General features: G+C 41.2%; 1 protein-coding gene across 4 annotated transcripts in view; it reads right to left on the bottom strand.

Annotated features, from left to right (window-relative positions):
• The window catches only part of plxdc2b (plexin domain containing 2b), a 351,187-nt gene that overhangs the window by 59,286 nt on the left and 265,942 nt on the right, over positions 1–25,959 (bottom strand). For all 4 annotated transcript variants that reach the window (XM_059638778.1, XM_048551267.2, XM_048551286.2 and 1 more), the window contains exons 8-11: positions 16,041–16,136; positions 13,792–13,873; positions 692–752; positions 158–320 (exon numbers count right to left, since the gene is read on the bottom strand). In XM_059638778.1, the coding sequence (XP_059494761.1) occupies positions 158–320; positions 692–752; positions 13,792–13,873; positions 16,041–16,136 (402 nt within the window). The remainder of the gene's footprint in view (positions 1–157; positions 321–691; positions 753–13,791; positions 13,874–16,040; positions 16,137–25,959) is intronic.

Below are 25,959 nucleotides of genomic sequence, written 5' to 3'. Positions count from 1 at the left end.
ATGCGAAAATACCTTTAAATCAAAATATAAACCACGTAGTACACTTGAGGCACTAAAAAAAAAGTTTAGGTTCTATACAGGCTTCTAACCATCAAAATATGTAATGATGTTGTGCTCATTGGTGAGTTATGAATAGCTCATTTGCCTTTATCCTTACCTTCAGTGGTTAGGCTAGAAGTCGGAACAGCAAATGTGAAAGCAGTTGTGGATGTGGTGCTTGAGATTCTGGGTTTTGTAGCCAATGTTGCAACATTCATTGTTGTGGATGAAGCACCTTGAGTCACTTCTCCAGGCTTGATGTCACATATCTTATCTTTCGACTGCAGCAGAGAGAAAAGTAATTCAACTCCAGCAAAATGCAGAGTTCAATTCTCTAGAGAAACAATGACTCACAGAGAAGCAGTAGGCAGCATTATTAAGTTTGTGAAACTACTACTGGAGGCACTGTCAGGAGACAACATTTATCATAAAACCCTGATGTTCCTAACTGTCTGATAAGATTACATAAAGCTCATCTCAAGACTGAAAACCATTCATCCTTTTGCTCCAACGCCATTAAAGTATTTAGCAATGTTACAACCAATGGTTTTCATGAGCATGGTTTAATGAGGTGGAGAATGGAATTCTGTTACAATTTTAATTTTGTTTTGTTATACATCTGAACTTTCTTTCAGATAATGCACTAATGTACCTCATCAGGGCAGCTGTTATCAACCCAATCCTGCCGATGCCGATCAAATCCACTGGAACACCTACATGCAGAGAAACAGTGAAGCAAAATTAATTTTACATTTCCATTTTTATAAAAAATCATGTATGCAGTTAGAAAACAATTAATGTAACATGCTTTGGCTAATATTTGCTAATGTGTTTTTATTGAATGGTTCACACGTGCACACTGAGATAGGATATTGAAGACTTTCCATTTCTGGCGGCCAATCCCAGATCACATGTAGGTGAGAACAAGGATACGTAATTAGTTTAAGTCATTAATATGAGCAAAACTGAGAGTTTTCCAGTTTCTACATCAATTTCCAAATGCCCGAAAAAAAGCATTCCAGGAAATTTTAAACTGCAATGTTACTGGTAAAGACAGCAAACATGCAGACCAGAGTTACACAAGGCAGAGTTTTCATGTCTCTTATGTGTTTGTTTCATGTGAACCATCTTTAATCCAGGCAACAGCCACTGTGTGTAAGAGACTTTCACCCTGTGTTTGTGTAACTGAATGCTCAAAGACTCCAACTCATCACTGATTGGACATGGCTGCTTTATGTGGCAAGTACAACACTGCAGATACTTTCTAATCAACCAGTTTATAGATGTTTTTATGCCAGGATTTGAACCCAGGGCTCCAGTCCATTGTTAGGGACACTACCACAATGCCACAAATGCTCAAAGTGTAACATCATAGTGCTGCAGTTCTGATTAGTTACAGTAGATCCGGCCCAGAAGTTTGAAATGATGATCCTAGGCAGCTGGAGCTGGGAAATCTACAGATGTGTCTGGGACCCTCCCTTACCCAGAAAGCTCAGAACCAGGGGGTGGGATGGTTGCTTGACTGCATAATAATGTGCTCAGTGTGTGCTGACTTCGGTAGGCAGCGAGTTATTTTGAGTGTTCTTGGTAGTCACTGTGGAGATTTGAAACAGCTGTAAGCAAGTGACAATTGATGTGTTTAAACTTTGCAACTACCTAACATTTTCTCTACATCCTAAAACAATGGTAGAATTGCAAACTAGTACATTTATCTTAATAGGTTTGTGATGGTGTCTACTTTGTCGAAATGTCAAAGTACTTGTGTTTTTCCCAGGTTTTTAAGTTATGCCTTGGGTGCTTACGGCCCTTTAATTAAAGCTCTTAAGAATGGCAGAGATAACACAGTGTGGAGCTGGAGGAATCCAGCAGGCCAGGCAGCATCAGAGGAGCAGGAAAGTTAACGTTTCGGGTCAGGAATTTTCTGAAGAAGGGTCCCAAACCGAAATGTCAATTTTCCTGCTTCTCTGATGTTGCCTGGCCTGCTGTGTCCCTCCAGCTCCAGACTGTGTTAACCCTTTACTTAAGTTTTTTTGAACTGTTAATCTCGGTAGCTTTCAATCGAGGCAGTGAAGTCCTAAAATAAAACTTTTGTAATTGTTTACCATAACCCAAGGGAGTTCACATTAAATAAATTCAGTGCAGTTGAGTTATCATTTTTCTATAGTTGCTATCCTAGTCATTATTAGTCTTCATAGCTTAAGTTTTGAAACTGTGGTCTCTGATGCACTTGTTCCATTTCCCCAGGCTTTCTCTGATTTTACTTCTGGTGATCTCTCCCAGAATACATATAGCCACATTTGGCAATTCTGTAGAGTGAAGTAGCAGCCAATTTTGCATTCAGTCCAATTTTATAAGCAAAAACTGAAAGAACTGTGGTAGGGTCACCAGACCCGAAACATTAATTCTGATTTTTTTCTTCACAGATGCTGCCAGACCTGCTGAGCTTTTCCAGCAACTTCCATTTTTGTTGCCAGTTCTGTAAGTTGTGGTTTAAGTGGGATAACAATCTAGCACGTAGCATTTTCTGCTGCTGGTGCAGCCAAATTGAAACCCCTTAAGATTGAATAAAGCTCTTTCTTGATTATTCCAAAATCGTACATTTATATTTGCTTATTCTGAAAAGGAATGCTAACTTTATGCCAGTATAAAGGGTTGTTTTGTTCTGTGCATGTTTGTCAATTAAAGACAATGATGAAGGGTCTAGGCCTGAAATGTCAGCTTTTGTGCTCCTGAGATGCTGCTGGGCCTGCTGTGTTCATCCAGCCTCACATTTTATTATCAAAGACAGAGTTGATAATGTTTTGACCCTACTGTACGTAAGAGACTAATAGTTAGCATAACAAAGATATTTTCATTGATTAGGTTGCATTGAGTTTGCAGTGCTGTTCCCAGAGATGAAAAGATAATAATTTAGAAATTACAGTTCATTGTAAAGCAATTAATTCACTATTTTAACATTGGCATTAATGGCAGATAAAGGAAAATCATGTGAACATGGCCAGTGTTTCTTAGTGGTCACAGACAGGATCTATTCAAGTGCATCACTCAACTCCTGAATGAGCTTTCAAAATCAATATCAGCAATGGAAATAGAATCAGACACTCATAGTCAATAGAACATATTTTAAAGAATGCCACAAACCAATTTAATTGTCAAATAAATCTTACTGATTATTGTAAAAGAATTTCAAAAACGATAGCAAATTTCTGCAGGAGTCATCCTGTTTGCTACTTCAGGAGAACAGCTTTTGAAACGATAAAATAATGACACAAAAGACATTGCTGCTGCTTCCTTTAAGGTTTCTGGGGTTCTTTCATTACATTACAGTGATCAATCGCGAGAAACCCCTTGGAAATTCACTTTTAGCGTTATTTAATGCTTTCCCTTAAAACTTGTCTATGGACTGGTAAATTAGATCTGTTCAGTTGCAAAATCTATTTCACATGATGTCGAGAAACTTTTCAGCCAAACTAATTGTAATATACTGCAAACCTGTACACAGCATGAAGAATGACTTTGTTTCAAAAAACAGGCGGTGCATTTTTCTAGTTGTCTAGATTGGAGTTGTTGTTCATACAAAACGCTCAATTACTATATGCAAATTTCTTTCGTGTTTCATTCTTTTTTGAAACTGAAAAGGTATTGTTATGTACCCAAAGGAATCTGCGTCGGACTTCAATTCATGGGGTGAATAATTTTCTGCTTCAAGAAACATATTAGTCTTCACAGTATCCTATTTAACCACTATTTAGAATACTTTAACTGTTCAAAGCCTCTTTTCCTTTAATCTATTACAAGGAAATCAGTGTCACTAAGAGTGAAGAGTTGGAACAAGTTAATATTTTCAGTTTTGGAGATCCATTTTACATAAGGAACAGTTTCTGTTTGTTTTGTAGCCACACAGATGTGTTCCATTTTACAGAACCAGTCCACAGGACTGGCTGATTCTGCAAAGTGTAGAATAAGAATTGCTTTTGGATTTGAGACCGCAATGGGGGAAAAGAAGCCTGCCATATATGCAACGATCACTTGGTGTGATCTTCCCCAAATTACTGAGCAAAGTGCAAACTTGGAATCTAGTTATGACAGGCAGACTGGTTCGCAAAGCTCAAAGAATGCTCTCCATTACCAAAGCAATAGCAGGTGATCTTCAGATTAGAGAGAAAGAGGGACAGGGAGACCCCACTACATTGTTAAATTTTTTTATTTGTTCACAGGCTGAGCTTTTATTGCCCATCCCACTGTAATGTAATGAAAGAACCCCAGAAACCTTAAAGGAAGCAGCAGCAATGTCTTTTGTGTCATTATTTTATCGTTTCAAAAGCTGTTCTCCTGAAGTAGCAAATAGGATGACTCCTGCAGAAATTTGCTATCGTTTTTGAAATTCTTTTACACAAAGCTTTTATTGCCCATCCCTAATTGTCCACTGTCAATGATATTACTGTGGGTCTGGACTCACACGTAAGCTAGACCAGGTAAGGATGATAATTTCCTTTCCTAAAGGACATTAGTGAGCCAGATGGGTTTTTTTAAAAACAGCCATCACTAGCTTGTTAATTCCGGATATTTATTGAATTCAAATTCCCCACGTGCCATAGCGGGATTCAGACTCAGGTCCCCAGAACATTATCTGGGTCTCTGGATTAGCAGTCCAATGATAATACCACTAGGCCATCGCCTCCCCTTTCAACGCGGCACTTTCTAACATTTTCAAACTGAAGCCAAATATGTGCTGAGCAACTGGGCCACCGGTGTGGAGGGGGGGGCCCTTGCACAGAGCAACCTGCTACTGAAGCCAGGCAGGTGGAGTTATCTCCCAAGCAGCCAAGGTTCGAAGGCAGATCGGAAAATTCCACATCACCTTTGACAATGGGGCCTTGAAGAGTCTTAACTAGCTGAGAGTGGATAGTCTTGTTGGTACCATTCCTTCCTCTCCTGCCAGGAAGCCCCCCCCTCAGAAAAATATCCTGGGAGCGGGATGATGCTGGAAACGGTACATTGACAGGCAGTGAGGCATTGCGCACTTATCCACTCCCACTGGGGCCTAAACATCAACGCCATAAAAGATAACTTCAGTCTTGGGCAAAATGAAGTCAAATTTGAAAAGTGCTTAAAGGTGTTATGATGAACTAAAGGGGAATTTCCCTTTAATAAAGCTGTTAAATAAATCTGTTAATGAAAGCATCAACAAGATGGCCTTTATTCATTTATGGGATGAGGGTGCCACTGGCCAGGCAGCATTTATTGCCCATCCCTAATTGCCCAGGGGGCAGTTCAGTGTCAACCACATTGCTGTGTGTCTGGAGTCAAGTGTAGGACAGACTGGGTAAGGATGGTAGTTTCCTTCCCCAAAGGACATTAGTGGCAGAGTAGCAGGGCTGAGCCTGGGGGCTCGTCCACTTCTGTCTGCTTTCTGATATAGTAGAAACTGCAGATGCTGGAGAATCTCCAGTCTACACCTTGTTATACATTTCTGAAGAAGGGTCTAGGCCCGAAACGTCAACTTTCTTGCTCCTATGATGCTGCTTAGCCTGCTGTGTTCATCCAACTCTACACCTTGTTATCCCCAGCCCCATCTCCTACCTACTAACTTCATCCCACCCCCTTGATCTGTCAGTCCTCCCTACCACCCCACCTACACTCACTTTTACTGGCTCCATCCCCCCCCCTCTTTGACCGGTCTGTCTCCTCTCCACCTATCTTCTCCTCAATCCATCTTCTATCCACCTCCCCCTCTCTCCCTATTAAATCAGAACCCTCTCCCCATCCCCCATTTCTGATTAAGGATCTAGGTCCAAAACGTCAGCCTTCCTGCTCCTATGTTGCTGTTTGGCCTGCTGTGTTCATCCAGCTCTACACCTTGTTATTTCTGTCTGCTTTCTCTTTTCCCCCCCTTTTCTTCTTTTCACTTTTCGCTCTTTTCTTCTTAATTTTTCTTCATTCTCTTTCTCTTAAAGCCTTTTGCGGTTGCACGACAGCAAGAGCAGGAGCGGGCCATGCGTGGAATGGTGGCAGCCTTCCGGCCGTAGGAGGTGGCTGTGAGATTGGAGGCAGTGGCGTCCCGGGTTCCCCTCGGTGATCAGAAGAGGCTGCAGCACGGCATTGGCAGTGAGAGCGGGCCTTTGGCCTAACGATAACAGCAATAACATGGCTCCTTCCAGCATCTGGGTTGGTGGTAGTGGCAATGGGCCTTCTGGTGATCCGAGGTGGTGGCAGCATTGTCAGTGGCAACAGGCACTTGGCTCTTCGTGGTGATTGATGCAAGACTTTCAGGCTGACCTAAACTCCAGGCCATGGCTAGGCCCAGGTGCCTGCATCATTGGTTGAGCATTTTAAACACATTTATGGAGGTAAGACTAAGATCTGGATGTTTTCTTATGTTTTAACATTTCTTTTTGTTTTTTTTTAAATCCTGGTTTGTAACCAAAATGGCACCCGAGAAAGGTGACTTTGCACACTTTTCACTGTACTCATGTACTCCTCTACTTGAGCACATGACAATAAAATCTAACTCTAATTCTGGAACAAACACATTCGTGGGAAAGATGGCAGTGCTGGAATGGAAGGCAGCATTCGGGCTGAGCCCATCGCTTCAGACCAGCCGATTCCTTTCTTCTTCTTTACCCTCACAACTCTTTTTTTCTTTTTCTTTTTCTCCTTTGCTTAATCTTCCTGTCAGGGAAGTTGATATCTCGGTGGAGGGCAGCCAGAGAGCAGGACGCTTGGCAAGATGGTGCTGATGGTGTGGCCTGGCAATGGAGCCAGGGACTCCAACCTTACATCCCATCCAAATGTTTTTCAGAATTCTCATCTCTAAAATCTCATATCTTTTTTTCACAACTCCTAAGATTTCTCTAACCACTGTATCTCAGAAATTGCTCCTCTTCCTCTGTCCCTCAAAGTGCTATCTGTCTTCTTTATAGCATTTGTAGGAATTAATTATATTTTGGCTGGTGTGCCATGGTGTCAGGGAGAGGCAGTGGTGTAATGCCACTAGGTGAGTGATCCAGAACCTCCGAGGCCGGAGATGTGGAGAGATTTCTTCACTCAGAGAGTGGTGATTCTTTGGAATCCATTGCCATGGGAAGTGGTCGAAGCCAAAATACTGAATGCTTTCAGACCAAGTTAGATATAGCTCCTGGGGGGGGAAAGGGATCAAAAGGTATGAGGTGAAAGTGGGAGCAAGGTACTGAGTTGAATGATCAGCCGTAATCTTAGTAAATGGGAGAACAGTTTCTCCCCAAACTCATAATTCAGAACAAAGTTGCTGGAAAAGCTCAGCAGGTCTGGCAACATCTGTGAAGAAAAAATCGGAGTTAACGTTTTGGGTCCGGTGGCCCTTCCTCAGAACATAATTCAGAACCCTAACTAATGTCCGAGAAACATGGCTTTGCACAAGTTAAATCTGCAACTCTGGAGTAAAAGTCTAGCCCAATGGTGACCACTGTTGATTGTCATAAAAACCCATCTGGTTTACTGATGCTCTGAATGGAAGGGTCCTGACCCGGAACGTCAGCTTTCCTGCTCCTCTGGTGCTGCCTGGCCTGCTGTGTTCATCCAATTCCACAGCTTGTTATCAAAATTATGATGCTGCCCAACTCTGCATAAGAAGTGGTGCAATAGACACTTGAGATAAAAGGGAATTGACGTGAGTTGAATATGGTGACTTTGATCCTACCAATGTTTGAAGAGAATTATAGCTTTATTTGTCTTAGGAATGCAAATAATTCTGGCAAGATTAATTATTAATTACTTATCCTTGAAAAGGTGGTGCCTTGAAAAGGTGGTGAAGCCTCGGAGCACAGAACCCCTTGCTATGAAGGTGCTGTCATTATGGTGTTTTTAATTTAAAGTCAGCAAGCCAGATGGACAGCACTATCAAATAAAGTAGTCCTGGCATATGCATAGAAGCTGGCCTTGTACCTGCAGATAATATTGTCAAGGAGTAGAAAGTAAGAAGGAAAAAGGAAATGGCTAAGGTTGGATCTTCTGGTTATGCTACCAGATGCAGGATGACAGGTCTGACTGGAGGAATAGAAACAGCTGAGGACCCCATCACAGTTGGGATCACAGAGATGAGCAATGGAAAAAGACAGAAAAACAAGAGTTTCTGCATCCTGCACTACAGAAGGCAGGTAGACCTGTGACCGCTGTCTACATTAAATGATAGATGGAATGATGATTGTAGGATCCACCTTGGACTTGATAAAAGGCTCCAATTATTTCAAGTTCCCTCTGTAGTCATAGCACCAGAATCTAAGAATGTTTTGGCAGACTTGTCATAAAATGACCCAGATTAACACAGAGTTTTATGCAATACCCATTAACATTGCCAAGGGGCTAAATTAAGCAATATTTGGTTCCCAAACCTGGCACCTTGATTGATTGAAGAACTGATCAGAAAATCCAATGGCCTAATTCTCTAGTTAATAAAATTCAGATCTTGAAAACTGAGAAATGCAAATTGCACATTCAGGCATACAGGCCTCAGTACTCAGTGTTCTGATTCACACTGCTGAGAGGTAGAAATTCCATGCAGAAAACCTTGCCTTGTAACTTTGTATAACAAGAAGTAGCCTTAATAGAGTAAGGCAAGGTTATTGCACATTGTTTTTAAACAACATGTTACATATAAAATAGTCTGCCTTCTACCGTTTGTCTTAGCCCTAGCTCCTTCAACTTTTCTTCTTAAGACCTGGCCTCCAGTCCAGGTAGCAACTTGGTAAATCTCCTCTGCGCCCTCTCAAAAGCTTCCATATCCTTCCTATAATGAGGGGACCAGAACTGAAAGAATATTCCAAGTGTAGTTTAGCCAGGGTTTTATAGGGCTGCAGCATAACCTTGCGACTTTTAAACTCAATTCCCCTGCCAATGAAAGCCAACACACCATACGCCTTATTTACAATCCTATCAACTTGGTAGCAACTTTGAGGGATCAAATGGACGTGGAACCCCCAAGATCCCTCTGTTCCTTCACACTGCCAAGAATCCTGCCATCAACCCTGTATTCTGCATTCAAACTCGACCTTCCAAAATAAATCACTTCACACTCTTCTACCACTTCTTTGCCCAGCTCTGCATCCTGTCAGTGTCCCATTGCAACCCTACAATAGCCCTCCACACTATTCACAACTCCACCAACCTTCGTGTCATTGGTAAACTTACTAACCCACCCTTCCACTTCTTCATACAAGTATAAAGATCACAAAGAGCAGAAGCCCCAGAACAGATCTCTATGTAACACCACTGGTCACCAAGCTCCAGGCTGAAAACTTTCTGTTTATTACCACCCTCTGTCTTCTATTGGACAGCCAGTTTTGTATCCAGACAGCCAAACTTTCCTGAATCCCATGCCAGCTTACTTTCTGGATGAACCTGCCATGTGGAACCTTATCAGATGCCTTGCTAAAATCCATACTCATCACATCGACTGCTCTGCCTTCATCAATGTGTTTTGTCACATCCTCAAGGAATTCAAATAGGCTTGTGAGGCATGACCTACCCCTCACAAAGCTATGCTGTTTCTCATCAAACTATGCTTTTAAAAATAATCATAGATACTATCTCTCAGAATCCTCTCCAATAATTTGCCCACCATAGAAGTAAGACTGACTGGTCTGTAATTCACAGGATTATCCCTATTCCCTTTCTTGAACAAGGGAATGACAAGTCAGAGTGATCAGTTTAATTCAACTGAGACCATGATGACAGCACGACTTGTTCTGATCTTATTGTTTGTTGCCTGAGGCTGTGCTTACTTGATTTACAAAGGAAACAATGTCAGCAGATTGTGCTGTCATACATACCTTTTTAAGAATGTGATTAAAACGTATTCATTTGTGAAGACCTGTGTGTAATAATTTTATGGGGCATCGGTTTCTAGTTAAAATTCAGTAATATGTTGCTTTGACAACAGTTTGATCAATTGTAAAGATTGTGCGATGTGAATAAGGAATTCGCACAATCTATTTGCATATTTTAATGAGATGTATCCATTTGATGGAACTATCACAATTTTGAAGTTTGTTCTTGTATCACTTCATAGAATTATAGAATTGGAGATACCTACAGTACGGAAGCATGCAATTCAGTCTATCAAGTACACACTTACCCTCCAAAGAGTATCCCACCAAGACCCATCCCCATCCCCCCCTACTCTATCCCTTTAACCCTACATATGGCTAATCCACCCAACTACAGATCCCTGGAAACTTCAGGCAATTTAACATGGTCAAATCACCTAACCTGCATTATCTCTGGACTGATGTGGAGGTGCCGGTATTGGGGTGGACAAAGTCAGAAGTCACACAACACAAGGTTAAAGACCAACAGGTTTATTTGAAATCATAAGCTTTCGGTGTGTACCCCCTTCATCAGGTGAAGTGAGAGGAGAACTCACAGATACAGAATTCATAGGCAGAGAGGTCAAGGGAAGAGTGATCAAAAGATCATACACATGGTATGAGTGGAGTGTTGAATAAGTCCTTGCAAGTGATCTGAAGTATTAGATGGTGTGAGTAAAGTGTCAACAGCTGAATAACAAACAAAGGGGTGACCTATAATCTGATTAAATACGGCAGAGAGATAATTACAAAAAATTAAAAATAAGGTTGTTCTGGAGACAAACCAAATGAATGGAATAACATGATAGGTCTCAGAGTCGCAAGCCGAGGATCTAACCAAAGTAATAAGTAATCCAAAACTGTACAAACTAATTAAGGTAGGGAGATCATAACAAACTATCATGGTGACGGTGTCAAAAGAGGACAATAAGGAAGATTTTACAAATACAGAAGTGTAGTGGAATCACATCTAGAATGACATGAACCCAAGATCATGGTTGAGGCCGTCTTCATGGGTGTGGAACATGGCTATCAGCTTCTATTCAGTGATTCTGTGTCATTGTGTATCTCAAAGGCTGCCTTGGAGGATGCTTATCTGAAGATCGGAAGCTGAATGTCCTTAACTGCTGAAGCGTTCCCTGACTGGGAAGGAACATCCCTGTCTGGCAATTTTGATCACCTGCAGAGATTAATTATTTGCCACTCCACTCACACCATTTGCAAGCTCTTTTGATCTCTCTGCCTATAAATTCTGTGTCTGTGTGTATCTCTCTCACTTCACCTGATGAAGGGGCTACACTCCAAAAGTTTGTGATTTCAAGTAAACCTGATGTACTATAATCCTGATGTTGTGTGTCTTCTGACTTCATCTTTGGACTGTGGGAAGAAACTAGAGCACAGATGAAACCGAGGCAAACACGGAGAGAAGGCACAAACTCTGCATAGACAGTCCCCCGAGGGTGGAATTGAATCTAGATCACAACTTCTTCAAGGGGATTTGATATTTTCTGAGATCTGTGCCAGCAGCTTTTCCTTGCACAATCCTCATGATGCAGCTCAAAGCTGACAGTGTCTTCCAAGACACATTTTTATTCTGAGATTGCGTGAATAGTGATTTGCTGACCGATTGTGCCCACGTGAAATTTAGTATGATGTGAAGCTTACTTCATGAATGAGCACCCAATCACTTGCTTTCTTGTGTGCCTCTCTATAACGTACAATTACAGATTGTGAAATAAAATGTCATTGGGTGGTATAGAGTTGACTCACTGCCATTACAATGACAAACTGTAAGCACAATTAGACATCTGTTAGGATTTTCTCCATTAATGATAAATTGTGATCCATAACACAATGACATCTGGTTTCAAAAATCTTAGACGCAAACCTCAGGGAATCACAATAGTGATGTGTAGGGCCAGCACGAGCTACATCACAAGAAAGAATAAAATAACATGATGCATTATGCCACCAGGGCTTAAGTCATTGTATTTCATGGGTACAATTTTAAGTGGCCATTGTGCCAATTCCTGGGCGTGAGGATCTGATCTATGACAGCTACAATAGAAGTGTCCACTGCACAGTCCTCATGGAAACTAAGTTCTTTCTTCACAACGAGAATGCTTTGCAGCGTGGTGTGTGGTACAACCACCATATTAAATTAGTTACATTTGGAACAGATGTAGCAACTCAAAATGCGCCATCCATGAGGGTCTGCAGGCATTGAGCAGTGGGAAAATTGTACTCAACCTGCAATCTGTAACCTCATGATTCATCATATCCTCAATTCACCACACCCCAATTACCCAGGGCACAAGCCTAAAATGCAGATACTCTACCTCACCCTCATGGATATTACAAAGTTGTCAATCTTACACCCAATTCCCAGAACTTCACATACTTTCAGACATACAGCTACAGCTGTCACACTAGCAGTTGCCATCTTTATTACTGTCACTGTACGTAACCTAAAAGTTGTTTCCGAACGGAGCACCACATGTGTTGAGTCACCAGGCACAAGTGCATCATAGATGGGTCATGGAGTATGTATGGTTCATGTGTCAGTTCAAAGGAAAGCCAAGTCACAGATGGGTTCTGCAGCAACAAACTCAGATGACAGACTCAGTAGAGAATGATGGTGAGCAGCACTCCAAGATGTTGGGCTGCCAGTCAGAACATTGTGCACAGCTTGACAAATTTGTACAGTTTACTCCGTTGAATTGTTACTTTGCAGACCTAGAGACACTTGAACTGCAGACCCTATGGCTGATGCAGCCTTTGCATGGAGAGATCACAAACACTCTGCATTTCCTGGGAGGTTACAGCAACAATCTGTGGCAAATTCAGAAACTCAGTGCAATAACTCCAAAAATTTAACTTAAAACTAAAGTTGATCTATGGTGATTTGTTTTTAAATTCCTACGTGAGATGTGGGCTTCACTGGTGTAATCAGCACATTTTTCTTTCCATTTCTAATTGCCCAGAGACAGTTGAGAGTGAAATATATTGCTGTGGGTCTAGAATCTTATGCTGGCCAGACCAGGGAAGGGTGCCAGATTTCTCTTCCTAAGGGACATTAGTGAACCAAATGGTTTTTTTAAACCCCACGACCATCAGCAATGGTTTCATGGACATCACAAAGCTCTTATTTCCAGAATATTAGTGCATTCAAATTCCACCATTTGCTGATGAGGTTCATGCCCAGGTCCCCAGAACATTACCTAGATCTCTGAATTAATAGTCTAGTGATAATACCACTCAGCCATTGCTTAGGCTATCCTGAGTAACAAGCACATTCATCCAATGGACTTGTGCAATCGAAATTTCGAGGCTGGGATGGCAGAGTGGTGTCAAAGTAATTCCTATTCTTGTGTCTCAGGAAGACGTAGGGATGCCCTTGCAAGTGGGCCGTATAGGGAGTGGTGCAGGCAGTCTCCCAGCAGTGGACAGGGCAGGGTTAGTGGTTTCAAACAGGTTGACAGGCTCTCCTTACCTATCTGGTTGCTGCCAGGGTATCTGGGTCAGTGTTAATGTTTCCTCAGTTACAATCTTTGGATGTTTTGTTGTGTTAAAGATGATACATAAATGCAAGTTGTTGCTGTGGAGTAATCTGCAATTATGCTGCAAAACTCTACTGGTAACATGCAAGTGGTTGAGAAGCATTTTAACTCCATTCTAAAAAGTATATTTTCTGTGTAATTCAATAAGCTGAAGGTCTAACTTTACCATTGCAATGAAGAAAATTTATATATCTGTACAAATGACAATACATCAGAAATAATATAACTTTCTGATAAAGTTAATCCACTGATAATAATTGCAATAGTTTCCATTGACAGAACTTCAGCATTGTCTAATGAAACAATTATTATCTGCTCATGGCAATGTTCACTCAGAACAGCTGGCTTACCTCTGGAGCTTGTCACACCATGTGCAGTTGAAGCCAATCTGTGCATTGATACAGGCAGAGCAACTTTTGTATTGGAGACAAGCTGGGAGTAACAGAAAGATGCAAAGAAGATCAGGACAAAAATGCAGGCTGTCAAAATCCTGGAACTGAACTGCCACTTGAAGTTTTTCCAAGTGTTAAAATGTGGCTTAAATGACCTAACAATTAAAGCTTTCCTGTTACACATGTGCAAGATTATTAATATGAGGTACCAGGGATAACTTTTAAAGTAATTTTAACCTCAAAGGATCAGCCGTTCCGAACATTATTTTCAGTTCAAAACTTAAGCTACTTTGCATTCTGCTACCATGTTTCATATTTGGATAGGAGAAAAACAAAAATTCCTCCAGCTGACCAAGAAGTACTGCAGGTCCTAAAGGTTACCATTCTGAGAATGAGTTATCTAAACTTAGCTTATATTTGCTTGAGTCCAATAAGTCAGTAGGTATTCAAGTAGAGTATGTGATCTTAAAAATCTTCATCTTAAAATCTTAAAAATAGGCCACTTTGGAGCGAAGTTAGGAAAATTCCTTTGTCCAAAGAAATGGGTAAAATTTAGAAGTTCCTGTCCCTTTTAAGGGGTGTAATGAATCAGTGGTCACATGGCTCAGGGAGCTGAAGTTGACTGGGACTTTCAGGGTATGACATTCCTCCTGCTACCTCAACTATCTACAGTGCCATTAATGGGAACTCAGCTGTCTTTCACTTCCTAAACTTAAAAAGGTTAATGACTGATCTAATTGAGGTTCTCAGGATATTAACAGGGGAAGACAGGCTAGATAAGGATAAAGTAGTTCCATTAGTTAAAGATTTTAGAACTAGGAGGCAAAGTCTAAGAATTAGGCCAAGCCATTCAGGAGAGATGTTAGAAAGCACTTCCACAAGCAAAGAGTAGAGAAGGTTTGGAACTCTCTTCTTCTCTTCAAACGGTGGTCAAAGCTAATTTGATTGTTAAATTTAAATCTGAGACAAACAAATTTTTGTTAAGGGAAAGGATATGGACCCACGGTAGACATATGCAGCTACGCGACAGATTAGTCATGATCTTACTTGAATGGCAAAGCAGGGTCAAGGGGATGAATGGTCTACTGTTGTTCCTATGTTCCTACTTAACTGCAGCTGCTTGGGGATTTACCATAAGAACACAATGATACATAAATAAACAGGAAATAGGCAACAAATATTTGCGTAAGACTGATCCTTCTGAAATCAGGTTATTGAATTTTTTTCCTCTGAGTTTGGTACGGCTGGTAATATTTCACCGAATTAATAAAGGTAATAGCACAGATGAGGTCATTCAATCCACAATGCCTATACTGGTATCCCCACAGTTACCCCCTATATATACACACAAGTTCCTTAGTTATCGATCAAACTTGCTTTTAAGATTACTTCTGGAATATATAACGCTTATTTAGTTAGAGTGCTCCCGACCTCAACAACACTCTGTTTGAAAAAAGAAGTCTCCTTGTCACTGCTCTAAATCTTTTACCAATGCTCTTGAATCTATGAAATTTAGATATTAACCGCTCATCAGAGGTTAAAATCTTTCCCTTATATGACAAAATCTTTCATCATCCTGGAACTCTTTATCAGATCTCTTTTTAAACTTCCATGCTCCAAATGTCTCAACTTTTATATTCTCTCCTGATAGCTGATGCCTTTCATTCTTGGTGAAATTGCTCTGAACTTTCTTTGACACCTTTATATACTGAAAGCAGGTGACCAGGCTTTTGCTGGTTCTCTAGTTGTTCAGCAAGATGCCAGTTACTTCCATTAAATGTGCCCAGTATATATTGTGTATGAGCTACATTGCAACATTTCATCAAGCTTGTTCCAACAATACACCTCAGCCCCAAGGTCTCTACCACTGGTTTTAGCTTTCCCTCTCAGTTGCACGCAAAATCTTGACATGAATATATCATGTCGTTCCATCATCAGTGCTGGTCAAAATTGTAGAAGTCCCTGTTTAATGTCACCATGCCAATGGTATGAAGACAAGAACGACAGTGGTTCAAGAAGAAAGCCCATTACCACCACCTAAGGGCAATTACAGATGAGCAATATATATCACCTTGCCAATAGCTTGCATTTCTCAAGATTAAATAAAATATAACTAGACACATCCACATTAGTGCTTTCCTTAAAATACACAAAATTTTAAGTTACTAAAACTTGAATGAAGGTGAGATTGACAAATTAATACCCACTGGCGAGAGGGACCATTTCAACAGCGGACGCATTGGTGACTTTTGACATCTGCAATTCAACTCGGTGGTATTCATAAATTGTTCTTCTGCGAACATCTGTAATATAGAACATGCTACTGAAAAGATTGTAGCTCTGCATTAATAATAAATAAAACCCAAAAATGCCGGGGAAACCTAGCAGGTCTGGCAGCATCTGTGAAAAGAGAAGCAGATTTAATGTTCCAATTTTAAGGATTGTTTTTAGAATTTGAAACATTAACTCTGTGTCTCTCTCCAGAGATGTTGCCAGACTCGGTGAGTTTCACCAGCATTTTCCGGGTTTTTTTTCAGATTTCCAGTATCTACAGCATTTTGCTTTCACGGTTTTGCATCGATGTGTTTGCAGCTTTTTCTCACAGTAACGATCTTTATAACTTTTTACAATTAAGCTGGTAGTAATTTAGGAATGTAACACCTTCCACTTCTCAAGCAAACACCAATTTTTACAGAATTAAAACCCCCAAATATTGAAAATAGATAATTGCTCCTGGCAAATTAAAAGTCGCTGCAAAATACATTTCTTCATTGCCTTCTTCTATCTCATGGACAGGACTGCACTTCATCAAAATAAGTTATTCTTTCATTGCATGAAAACCTGCTTAAAAGGGACCTTATTTACGCAAAATATTAAATATAAACATCAAAGATAAAATAAACAATAAAACCAGAAAAGCCTGCCAATACTCAGTCTAGTGCCACCATGACTGCAGTCATCCTCAGCTCCATATATAAGAACATAAGAACTAGGGGCAGGAGTAGGCCATCCGGCCACTCGAGCTTGCCCCACTTGCGTAGCATACATAAATTGTGTTAAAATAAGAACTCGCATTTACAGAGGACTTTTTACAATAACAAGCTGGATTGTCTATTGCAACATAGAGAAACACAACAGCTAAATTGCTCATAGTAATATCCCAGAAACAATAAATAAATGAACTAATGATTTGTTTCAATGATGCAGGTTGAATGGGGGGGCAAATATTAACTGAAAAACTAGGAAAGGCCCCTGGCAAATTTTGGATCAGAATCATTTTTTAAAAATTAATTCTGGGAAATGCATCATTGGTAAGACCAGCCTATATTGTTCATCCCCAATTGCTTTCAGGAAAGTATTGCTGCATCATTTTTTCCGAACATGAATTCCACTGATATCCTAAAGTTTTTGTTGTGTTGTTTTGACTCGCTGTGGTATTGTGCTAGGAATCAAGCCCTTCTTTTTCCAGGGTCATCACAAAAGGAATAGATTTAAAAAATTATGCACAGTTTCATGTCATCTGAGTTTCATATCCAAGTCAATGGGAAGCATGAACCAAATTTCTATACTAAACAAGAATGGCTATTTATTACAATTACTTAAAATCTAGATAGGGAAACCGTTATAAATCACTGGCATATAACACTCCTAATTGAAACTCCAGTCCCCTTATAAACTCGCCCTTAAATTCACATAGACAGATAATTGGACAGGAGAAACTGGAAAGGCAGTTCAGTGATCTTTTTTCCCAGGTATCATTGTCAGATGATCTTTATGACACTTTTGCTGACCAGGATGTTGCTTTAATTATCTTTCTCCAGATGCTTCCATTGTTTGGTAAGAGACGCAAGGTAGCTGGTTCCCTTATAAAACTTCTCTGATTTCTCAGTTAAAAATCACAGGTTACAGCAGCTGTTGCTGGAAGCATAAACTGGTTTTCTTCAGGTTTACGGTGAGCTTCGATTGCAGTGAACAGTAAGGCTGCTCCAATGCTGGGGAAGAACTAAACTTTTCTCTCTCTCTCTCTGTAGATTGTTCTCAGCTCTAACTTGTTCAGCTATCGGAGAATCGGTCACAAAGTCGTTGGCAAGCAAAGGTGTCTGTCATTGATAACTAATAACTAGTTCATAAACCAATCAATGTCTTGTCACTAGCAGAAGTATCATCCATACACTTCCCTTGGCTCCAAATCATCTACAACTCAAATTCTAATTACTGCTGGTTGAAACAGTGGTTCACGATGCTTGCCATGAATGTCAGGTTATTTGATTTTCCAAATTTACAGCCACTCTTTCAAATACTGGTTTCAAAACAGTTGTTTCTCGTTACAATTTCCAGTTTTTAAAAATACACAAATGAAAACAAGGTTACTACAATGAAACGCTCAGAATTGTTCAGCAATTGCTGCACAGATTATGAAATGACATTTAACAGCAGATATTTTGTCTTGGTTAATCCCTTGTGCATGATGGTCAGGCTTTGGGGAATGAGAAGGTTAGTTACTCAACTTGGAATTCTAGCCTCTGGCCTGTGCATGTCGCCACAGTAATTACTTGGCTGATCAGTTCACTTTCTGGTCAATGGTCAATCTATGATTTTTTTAGTGGGGGCTTCAGTGATGGTGATGCCATTGAATATCAGGGGGAGATAGTTGGATTCTCATTTGTTGCAGATGAATGTTACTTGCCTCTTATTAGCCCAAACGTGGAAATTGTCCATGTTTTGCTGTATAAAGACACAGACTGGGAATTCTGATGTTGGGGGCTTTAGGAGGAGGCCAACATGGATAATATTCAGCTGCTTCATCAATGAGGTCAGAAGTGGGGATGTTTGCTGATGATTGCACAATGTTCAGCCCCATTCACGACTCCTCAGATACTGAAGCAGTCCATGTCAGCAGAGAGTGGCAGGAGCTGGGCGGAAGTGAAGTCGGAGCAGAGAGGCAGTTGGGAAGGTAAGTGATTGCTATTTAAGCACTTACCTTGAAGCCCCAGGTCCTACACAGTAGGGCCTCCCTCCCACCCTCCTCCTCTAACCTAATTAAGTGTCCACAGACTCGCAGCAGGACGAGCGGGAGCTTTAACTGAGAAGGACTCTCGTGTGTTGTGAAGGTAAGGCTTTTCAATTAATATTTCTTGTGTATTGTGTGATTGATTAAAAGTTTATTTGCTTAATTGGAAAATACCATAGCAGAGAAGTACTAGAAATTATTTACTACATAAAGTGTAAAAGTTAACTAAATAAGTAGTAATGGCTGGGCAGGTGATGTGCTGTAGCTGTATGATGTGGGAGCTGGCTGATCCCATTGCGAACGGCAGCGACCATATCTGCAGCAAGTGCTGGTTGCTGGAAGAACTCCGGATCAGAGTAAATGATCTGGAATCTGAGCATCAAACTCTGCGGCACATCCAGGAGGGGGAGAGTTACGTGGACACTTTGTTTCAGGAGGCAGTCACACCCGGTAGATTAAATAATTCAAATTCAGAAAGTGTTCAGGGACAAGGTGTGAATGTAAGTGAGGCAGGTAGGGGGATTCCGAGTTCAGGAGTGCAGGAGCCTCAGCCCTTGACCTTGACCAACAGGTATGAGATCCTTGCTCCCTGTACGGATGAGGGAAAGGACTGTGGACAGGATGAGCCAGCTGACCGTGGCACCGTGGTGCAGAAGGCCATTCAAGAGGGGGGAGCAAAAAGACAGGTAGTTGTTGTAGGGGATTCTATTATTAGGGGGACAGATAGTATCCTATGCAAGCCGGATCAGGAGTCCCGCATGGTGTGTTGCCTGCCTGGTGCCAGGGTGCGAGACATCTCCGGCCGGGTTGAAAGGATATTGGAGCAGGAGGGGGAGTATCCAGTTGTTGTGGTCCACGTTGGGACTAACAACGTAGGCATAGCTAGGGTAGAGGACCTGTTCAGGGATTATCAAGCACTAGGAAAGAAATTGAAGTACAGGTCCTCAAGGGTCATAATCTCCGGATTACTGCCTGAGCCACGTGCTAATTGGCATAGGAAAAAGAAAGTTAGGGGAGTAAACGCGTGGCTAAGGGATTGGTGTGGGAAGGAGGGATTCCATTTCATGGGGCATTGGCATCAGTTTTGGAACCGGGTGGATCTGTACCGTTGGGACAGTCTCCACCTGAACCGATCTGGAACCAGTGTTCTAGCGAAAAGGATAAATAGTGTGGTCAGTAGGACTTTAAACTTCTGATTCAGGGGAAGAGAAAGTGAAAGCGACAGGGAGTATGGAGTTAAATGGAAAGATTAGCAACAGGATAGCATGTGTATACGTGGGTTTCAGCTCGAGGCAGACTAGGAATACAGCAAAAAGGAAGGATAGCTTAAGACATATTATGATTTCCAATATCTCCAATAATGATAAGAAAGTTAGCATTAAGACACTTTATCTAAATGCTCATAGTATTCATAACAAAGCAGATGAATTAACAGCACAAATCATCTTGAATGATTATGATGTGGTAGGCATCACCAAGACATGGTTGCAGGGAGCTCAGGACTGGCAGTTAAACATCCAAGGATTTACAACTTATTGAAAAGGCAGGGAGGTAGGCAGGGGGGGTGCGGTTTCCTTGTTAGTTCAGAATGAAATTAAATCTACGGCACTGAATGACATAGGGTCAGAGGATGTGGAGTGTGTGTGGGTGGAGTTGAGGAACCACAAAGGCAAAAAAACTATAATGGGAGTTATGTACAGACCTCCCAACAGTGATCAGCACCAGGGGCGCAAGATGCACCGAGAAATAAATAGGGCATGTCAGAAAGGCAAGGTAACGGTGATCGTGGGGGCTTCAATATGCAGGTGGATTGGGTGAATAATGGTGCCGGTGGATCCAAAGAAAGGGAATTCATGGAATGTTTGCGGGATGGCCTTTTGGAACAGCTTGTGATGGAGCCCACAAGGGAGCAGGCTATTCTGGACTTAGTGCTATGTAATATGCCTGACTTTATAAAAGATCTTAAAGTGAGGGAACACTTAGGAGGTAGCAATCATAATATGGTAGAGTTGCATCTGCAGTTTGAAAGAGAGAAGGCAAAATCGGATGTCATTGTGTTACAGTTAGATAAAGGTAATTACAGAGGCATGAGAGAGGAACTGATGAAAATTGACTGGAAGCAGAGCCTAGCGGGGAAGACAGTAGAGCAACAATGGCAGGAGTTTCTGGGTGTAATTGAGGACACAGTATAGAGGTTCATCCCAAAGAAAAGAAAGATTACCCGGGATGGGATTAGGCAGCCATGGCTGACAAAGGAAGTCAGGAAATGTATCAAAGGAAAAGAGACAGCCTATAAAGTGGCCAAGAGCACTGGGAAATCAGAAGATTGGGAAGGCTACAAAAACAAACAGAGGATAACAAAGAGAAAAATAAGGAAGGAGAGGATCAAATATGAAGGTAGGCTAGCCAGTAATATTAGAAATGATAGTAAAAGCTTCTTTCAATACATAATAAACAAATGAGAGGCAAAAGTAGATATTGGGCCGCTCCAAATTGATGCTGGAAGGCTAGTGATGGGAGATAAGGAAATAGCTGAAGAACTTAATAAGTACTTTGCGTCAGTCTTCACAGTGGAAGACGTGAGTAGTATCCCAACGATTAAGGAGAGTCAGGGGGCAGAGTTGAGTATGGTAGGCATTACAAAAGAGAAAGTGCTAGAAAAGCTAAAAGGTCTAAAAATTGATAAATCTCCTGGTCCCGATGGGCTACATCCTGGAGTTCTGAGGGAGGTGGCTGAGGAAATAGCGGAGGCTTTCGCTGTGATATTTCAAATGTCCCTGGAGTCTGGGAAAGTCCCAGTTGATTGGAAAATCGCTGTGTAGCCCCCTTGTTTGAAAGGATCAAGACAAAAGATGAAAATTATAGGCCGTTTAGCCTAACCACAGTTGTTGGTAAAATTCTAGAATCCATCGTTAAGGATGAGATTTCTAAATTCTTGGAAGTGCAGGGTCAGATTAGAACAAGTCAGCATGGATTTAGTAAGGGGAGGTAATGCCTGACAAACTTGTTAGAATTCTTTGAAGAGGTAACAAGTAGGTTAGACCAGGGAAACCCAGTGGATTTTATCTATCTAGACTTCCAAAAGGCCTTTGATAAGGTGCCCCACGGGAGGCTGCTGAGTAAGGTGCGCGCCCATGGTGTCCGAGGTGAGCTACTTGCTTGGATTGAGGATTGGCAGTCTGACAGAAGGCAGAGAGTTGGGATAAAAGGCTCTTTTTCGGAATGGCAACGAGTGACGAGTGGTGTCCCGCAGGGTTCAGAGTTGCGGCCGCAGCTGTTCGCTTTATATATTAATGATCTGGATGAAGGGATTGGGGGCATTCTGGTGAAGCTTGCTGACGATACAAAGATAGGTGGACAGGCAGGTAGTACTGAGGAGGTGGGGAGGCTGCAGAAAGATTTAGACAGTTTAGGAGAGCGGTCCAGGAAATGGCTGATGAAATTCAACGTGAGCAAATGTGAGGTCTTGCACTTTGGAAAAAAGAAAACAGGCATGGACTATTTTCTAAATAGTGAGAAAATTCATAAAGCAGAAGTGCAAAGGGATCTGTGAGTGTTGATCCAGGATTCTCTAAAGGTTAACTTGCAGGTAGAGTTCATGATTAAGAAAGCGAATGTAATGTTGTCCTTTATCTCAAGAGGGTTGAAATATAAAAGCAGCGATGTGCTTCTGAGGCTTTAAAAAACTCTAGTTAGGCCCCATTTAGAATACTGTGTCCAATTTTGGGCCCCACACCTCAGGAAGGACATACTGGCGCCGGAGTGCATCCAGCAGAGATTCACACGGATAATCCCTGGAATGGTAGGTTTAATGTATGATGAATGGCTGAGGATCCTGGGATTGTATTCATTAGAGTATAGAAGGTTGAGGGGAGATCTAATAGAAACTTACAAGATAATGTATGGCTTAGAAAGGGTGGACGCTGGGGAGTTGTTTCCGTTAGGCGGGGAGACTAGGACCCGTGGGAACAGCCTTAGAATTAGAGGGAGTAAATTTAAAACGGAAATGAGGAGACATTTCTTCAGCCAGAGAGTGGTGGGCTTGTGAAATTCATTGCCACGGAGCGCAGTGGAGGCCAGGATGTTAAATGTCTTCAAGGTGGAGATTGATAAATTCTTGATTTCACAAGGAATTAAGGGCTATGGGGAGAGTGCAGGGAAGTGGAGTTGAAATGCCCATCAGCTATGATTAAATGGCAGAGTGGACTCGATGAGCCGAATGGCCTTACTTCCACTCCTATGTCTTATGGTCTTATGTGTCCAAATGCAACAAGATGTGGACAATATCCAGACTTGGACTGACAAGTGGGAACTTACATTTGTGTCACACTCATGCCAGGCTCTGACCATCACCACTAAAAGACAATCTAACCACCACCTCTTGGCATTCAACGGTGTTAGCATCACTGAATCCCCCACTGTCAACATCTTAGGAGTTATCATTGATCAGAAGCTCAACTAGACTCACCATATAAATGCAACGGCTACAACAGCAGATCAGAGACTTTGGAATAATGCAGTGAATAACTCACCTCCTGACTCCTCAAAGCCTGCCCACCACTTACAAGGCACAAGTCAGGAGAGAGATGGAATACTTCCCACTTGCCTGAATGAGCGCAGCCCCAACAACACTCAAGAAGCTTGACGTCATCCAGGACAAAGCAGCCCGCTTGATTGGCACTGCATCCACAAGCATCCACTCCCTCCACCGCCAATGCTCAATAACAGCAGTGTGTACTTTCTACAAGATGCACTGAAGAGATTCACCGAAGACCCTCAGACAGCACCTTCCAAACCCACGATCACTTCCATGTAGAAGGACAAGGGCAGTAGACAAATAGGAACACCACCCCCTGCAAGTTTTCTTCCAAGTCCTCACCATCCTGACTTGGTAAATTATCTCTGTTCCTTCACCATTAATGGGTCAAAATCCTGGAATTCCCTCCCTAATGGCATTGTGGGTCAACCCACAGCAGGAGGGCAGCAGCGGTTCAAGAAGGCAGCTCACCGCCACCTTCTCACGGGCAACTAGGGATGAGCAAGAAATGCTGGCCAGCCAGTGACATCCACTTCCCACAAAAACAAACAAAATAAATAAATAAATCCACTTGGCACTTCTAGCTGAAGAGGATATTTGTGGAGCTTTTACCTCGAGCTAATTGTTTAATTACCTGTCTCCTACCATGATTGGAAGTGGCAGTACTATTTAGCTTAGATTCGGTCCTTTTATCATGGGATTGTTTAGCTCTCTGTTGTGTGCTTCTTCCACTGTTTAATATACACAGCAGCTCTGTGGTTGTAGCTTTAAAAGGTTGGCACCACACCCCTAGATATTCCTTGTGCTGCTCCTGGCATGTCCTCCCATTCATAATTGAACCATGGCTAATTTCCCAATGTGGTGGTAGTGGTAGCATGGGGGATATCCCAGGTCATGAGGTTACAGACTGTTAATGATTATAATTCTGAGTATGCTAATGGTCCACAGAGCCTTGGGAACGTCCAGTTTCATGTTTCACTAGATCTGTTTATAATATCCCATTTGGCACAGTGCTGGTACAAAGTTTTAAAACTTGTATTTTTTGAGAGACAAATTGGAAAGGAAAACAGAAGTGGAAATCTGGAAAGTAAGGAAGGAACTGACATGACAGTTTCTAACAAAACTGAAACTGAGATTGGAAACCATAAATTCTGGGAGGACTTAACATGGTTGAAATCATATAAAAGAGAAAACTGTCATAGCTCATTCATAGATGGTAGGTCTAGAAGAAGGCAGAGACTAGATGCAGAAGCTAAGGGTAAGCAAAGATATAGTTTGTTCAACTGTTTCTGGTATTGAAATAAAACATTGATGGATCTCTGTCATTCAGACCATTGTATGCAAAGTTCAGCAGGTACAGCAGATGTGTGCCACTTTGGTAGGGAACAGAACATATCCACATCCTCGTTCTGAAGAAGGATCACCAGACCCAAAATGTTAACTCGGATTTTTCCTTCACAGATGCTGACAGACCTGCTGAGCTTTTCCAGCAACTTTGTTTTTGTCCATAGAACTCATGTTGATCGTGTGCCGCTGTTGGCTAAAGATCAGGTAAATCCTGGAATAAAAGGAGTTGACTTTTTTTTATGCGGAAGGCAAAGTTCTAAAAGATGTTGTGACTGAGACTGATGAAATATAAGGTAAGTTGACTGCTGAGCTATTTCATGAAATTGCCCAACTTGCCCCTTAATGCATAATCAACTACAACTTGTCTGTAAATTCATGCTTATGTTGATAGTATAAATAAATATCCAAGATAGTATTTATTGTATCTTATGTTTGATTCTTGTAGGGTAAAAAATATTTTGTTTTAAACCATGGAATCTTGTGTTTTCAATCTTTCAGTAAATAATGAGATTACATATTTCAAAAATAGTGAACAACCTTAACTAAGAATGGTAACACTATTTATGAAATTGACTGGATATAATCATTTATTTCATCCCATGTTTTGATGTTAGACACTCTATAATTAGCTTTTCTGAAATATCTTTTTCTTTATAGTACAGTCTGATTTTAGAATTTGGAATAGCAAACTTAATGTATTTTTGTCAGACATCAAAGTAAGAATAATTCATCTATCAGCTGGATTTAAGAAGCTTGAAATTATTATATATGACATTTGAGAGCTTTTTCATCTGTTTCAGCTGAGATTTTATTTTTCCCAAGACTCAGAAGTCTCTCTTCTACATATTAAGCTGAATACTTTGGTTGTATTTAATCTACTTTTCAATTAAAAATTTAGAATCAAAATGAAAACTGTGGAAACATTATTAATTAAGTGGACAGCATTTCATTCTCTAGGGTGATTGTTTCCTAGTCAATATCTGCAGACTGCAAGAGCTCCTTGATTTTGCTGCCAAAAGCAACTAACAATAGGTCATCTTTGGGGCAGTGCGGAAGGCGCCTGTCTACATATCTTCAAAATAACCATTTGTTTTGCAAAATATAAAGCAGTAGGCTTGAGAATAAGTCATATATTACAGTGCAATTTTATTTCCTGACCTCCGCTCCAGATGAAAAATATAATCTAATCTTTGCTTTGATAAGCATTAGTGCATTGTTACATTGCAATAAT

Source organism: Stegostoma tigrinum, chromosome 2, assembly GCF_030684315.1.
Source record: "Stegostoma tigrinum isolate sSteTig4 chromosome 2, sSteTig4.hap1, whole genome shotgun sequence".
Classification (NCBI taxonomy): domain Eukaryota; kingdom Metazoa; phylum Chordata; class Chondrichthyes; order Orectolobiformes; family Stegostomatidae; genus Stegostoma; species Stegostoma tigrinum.
This window is presented reverse-complemented; position numbering and strand designations above follow the sequence as displayed.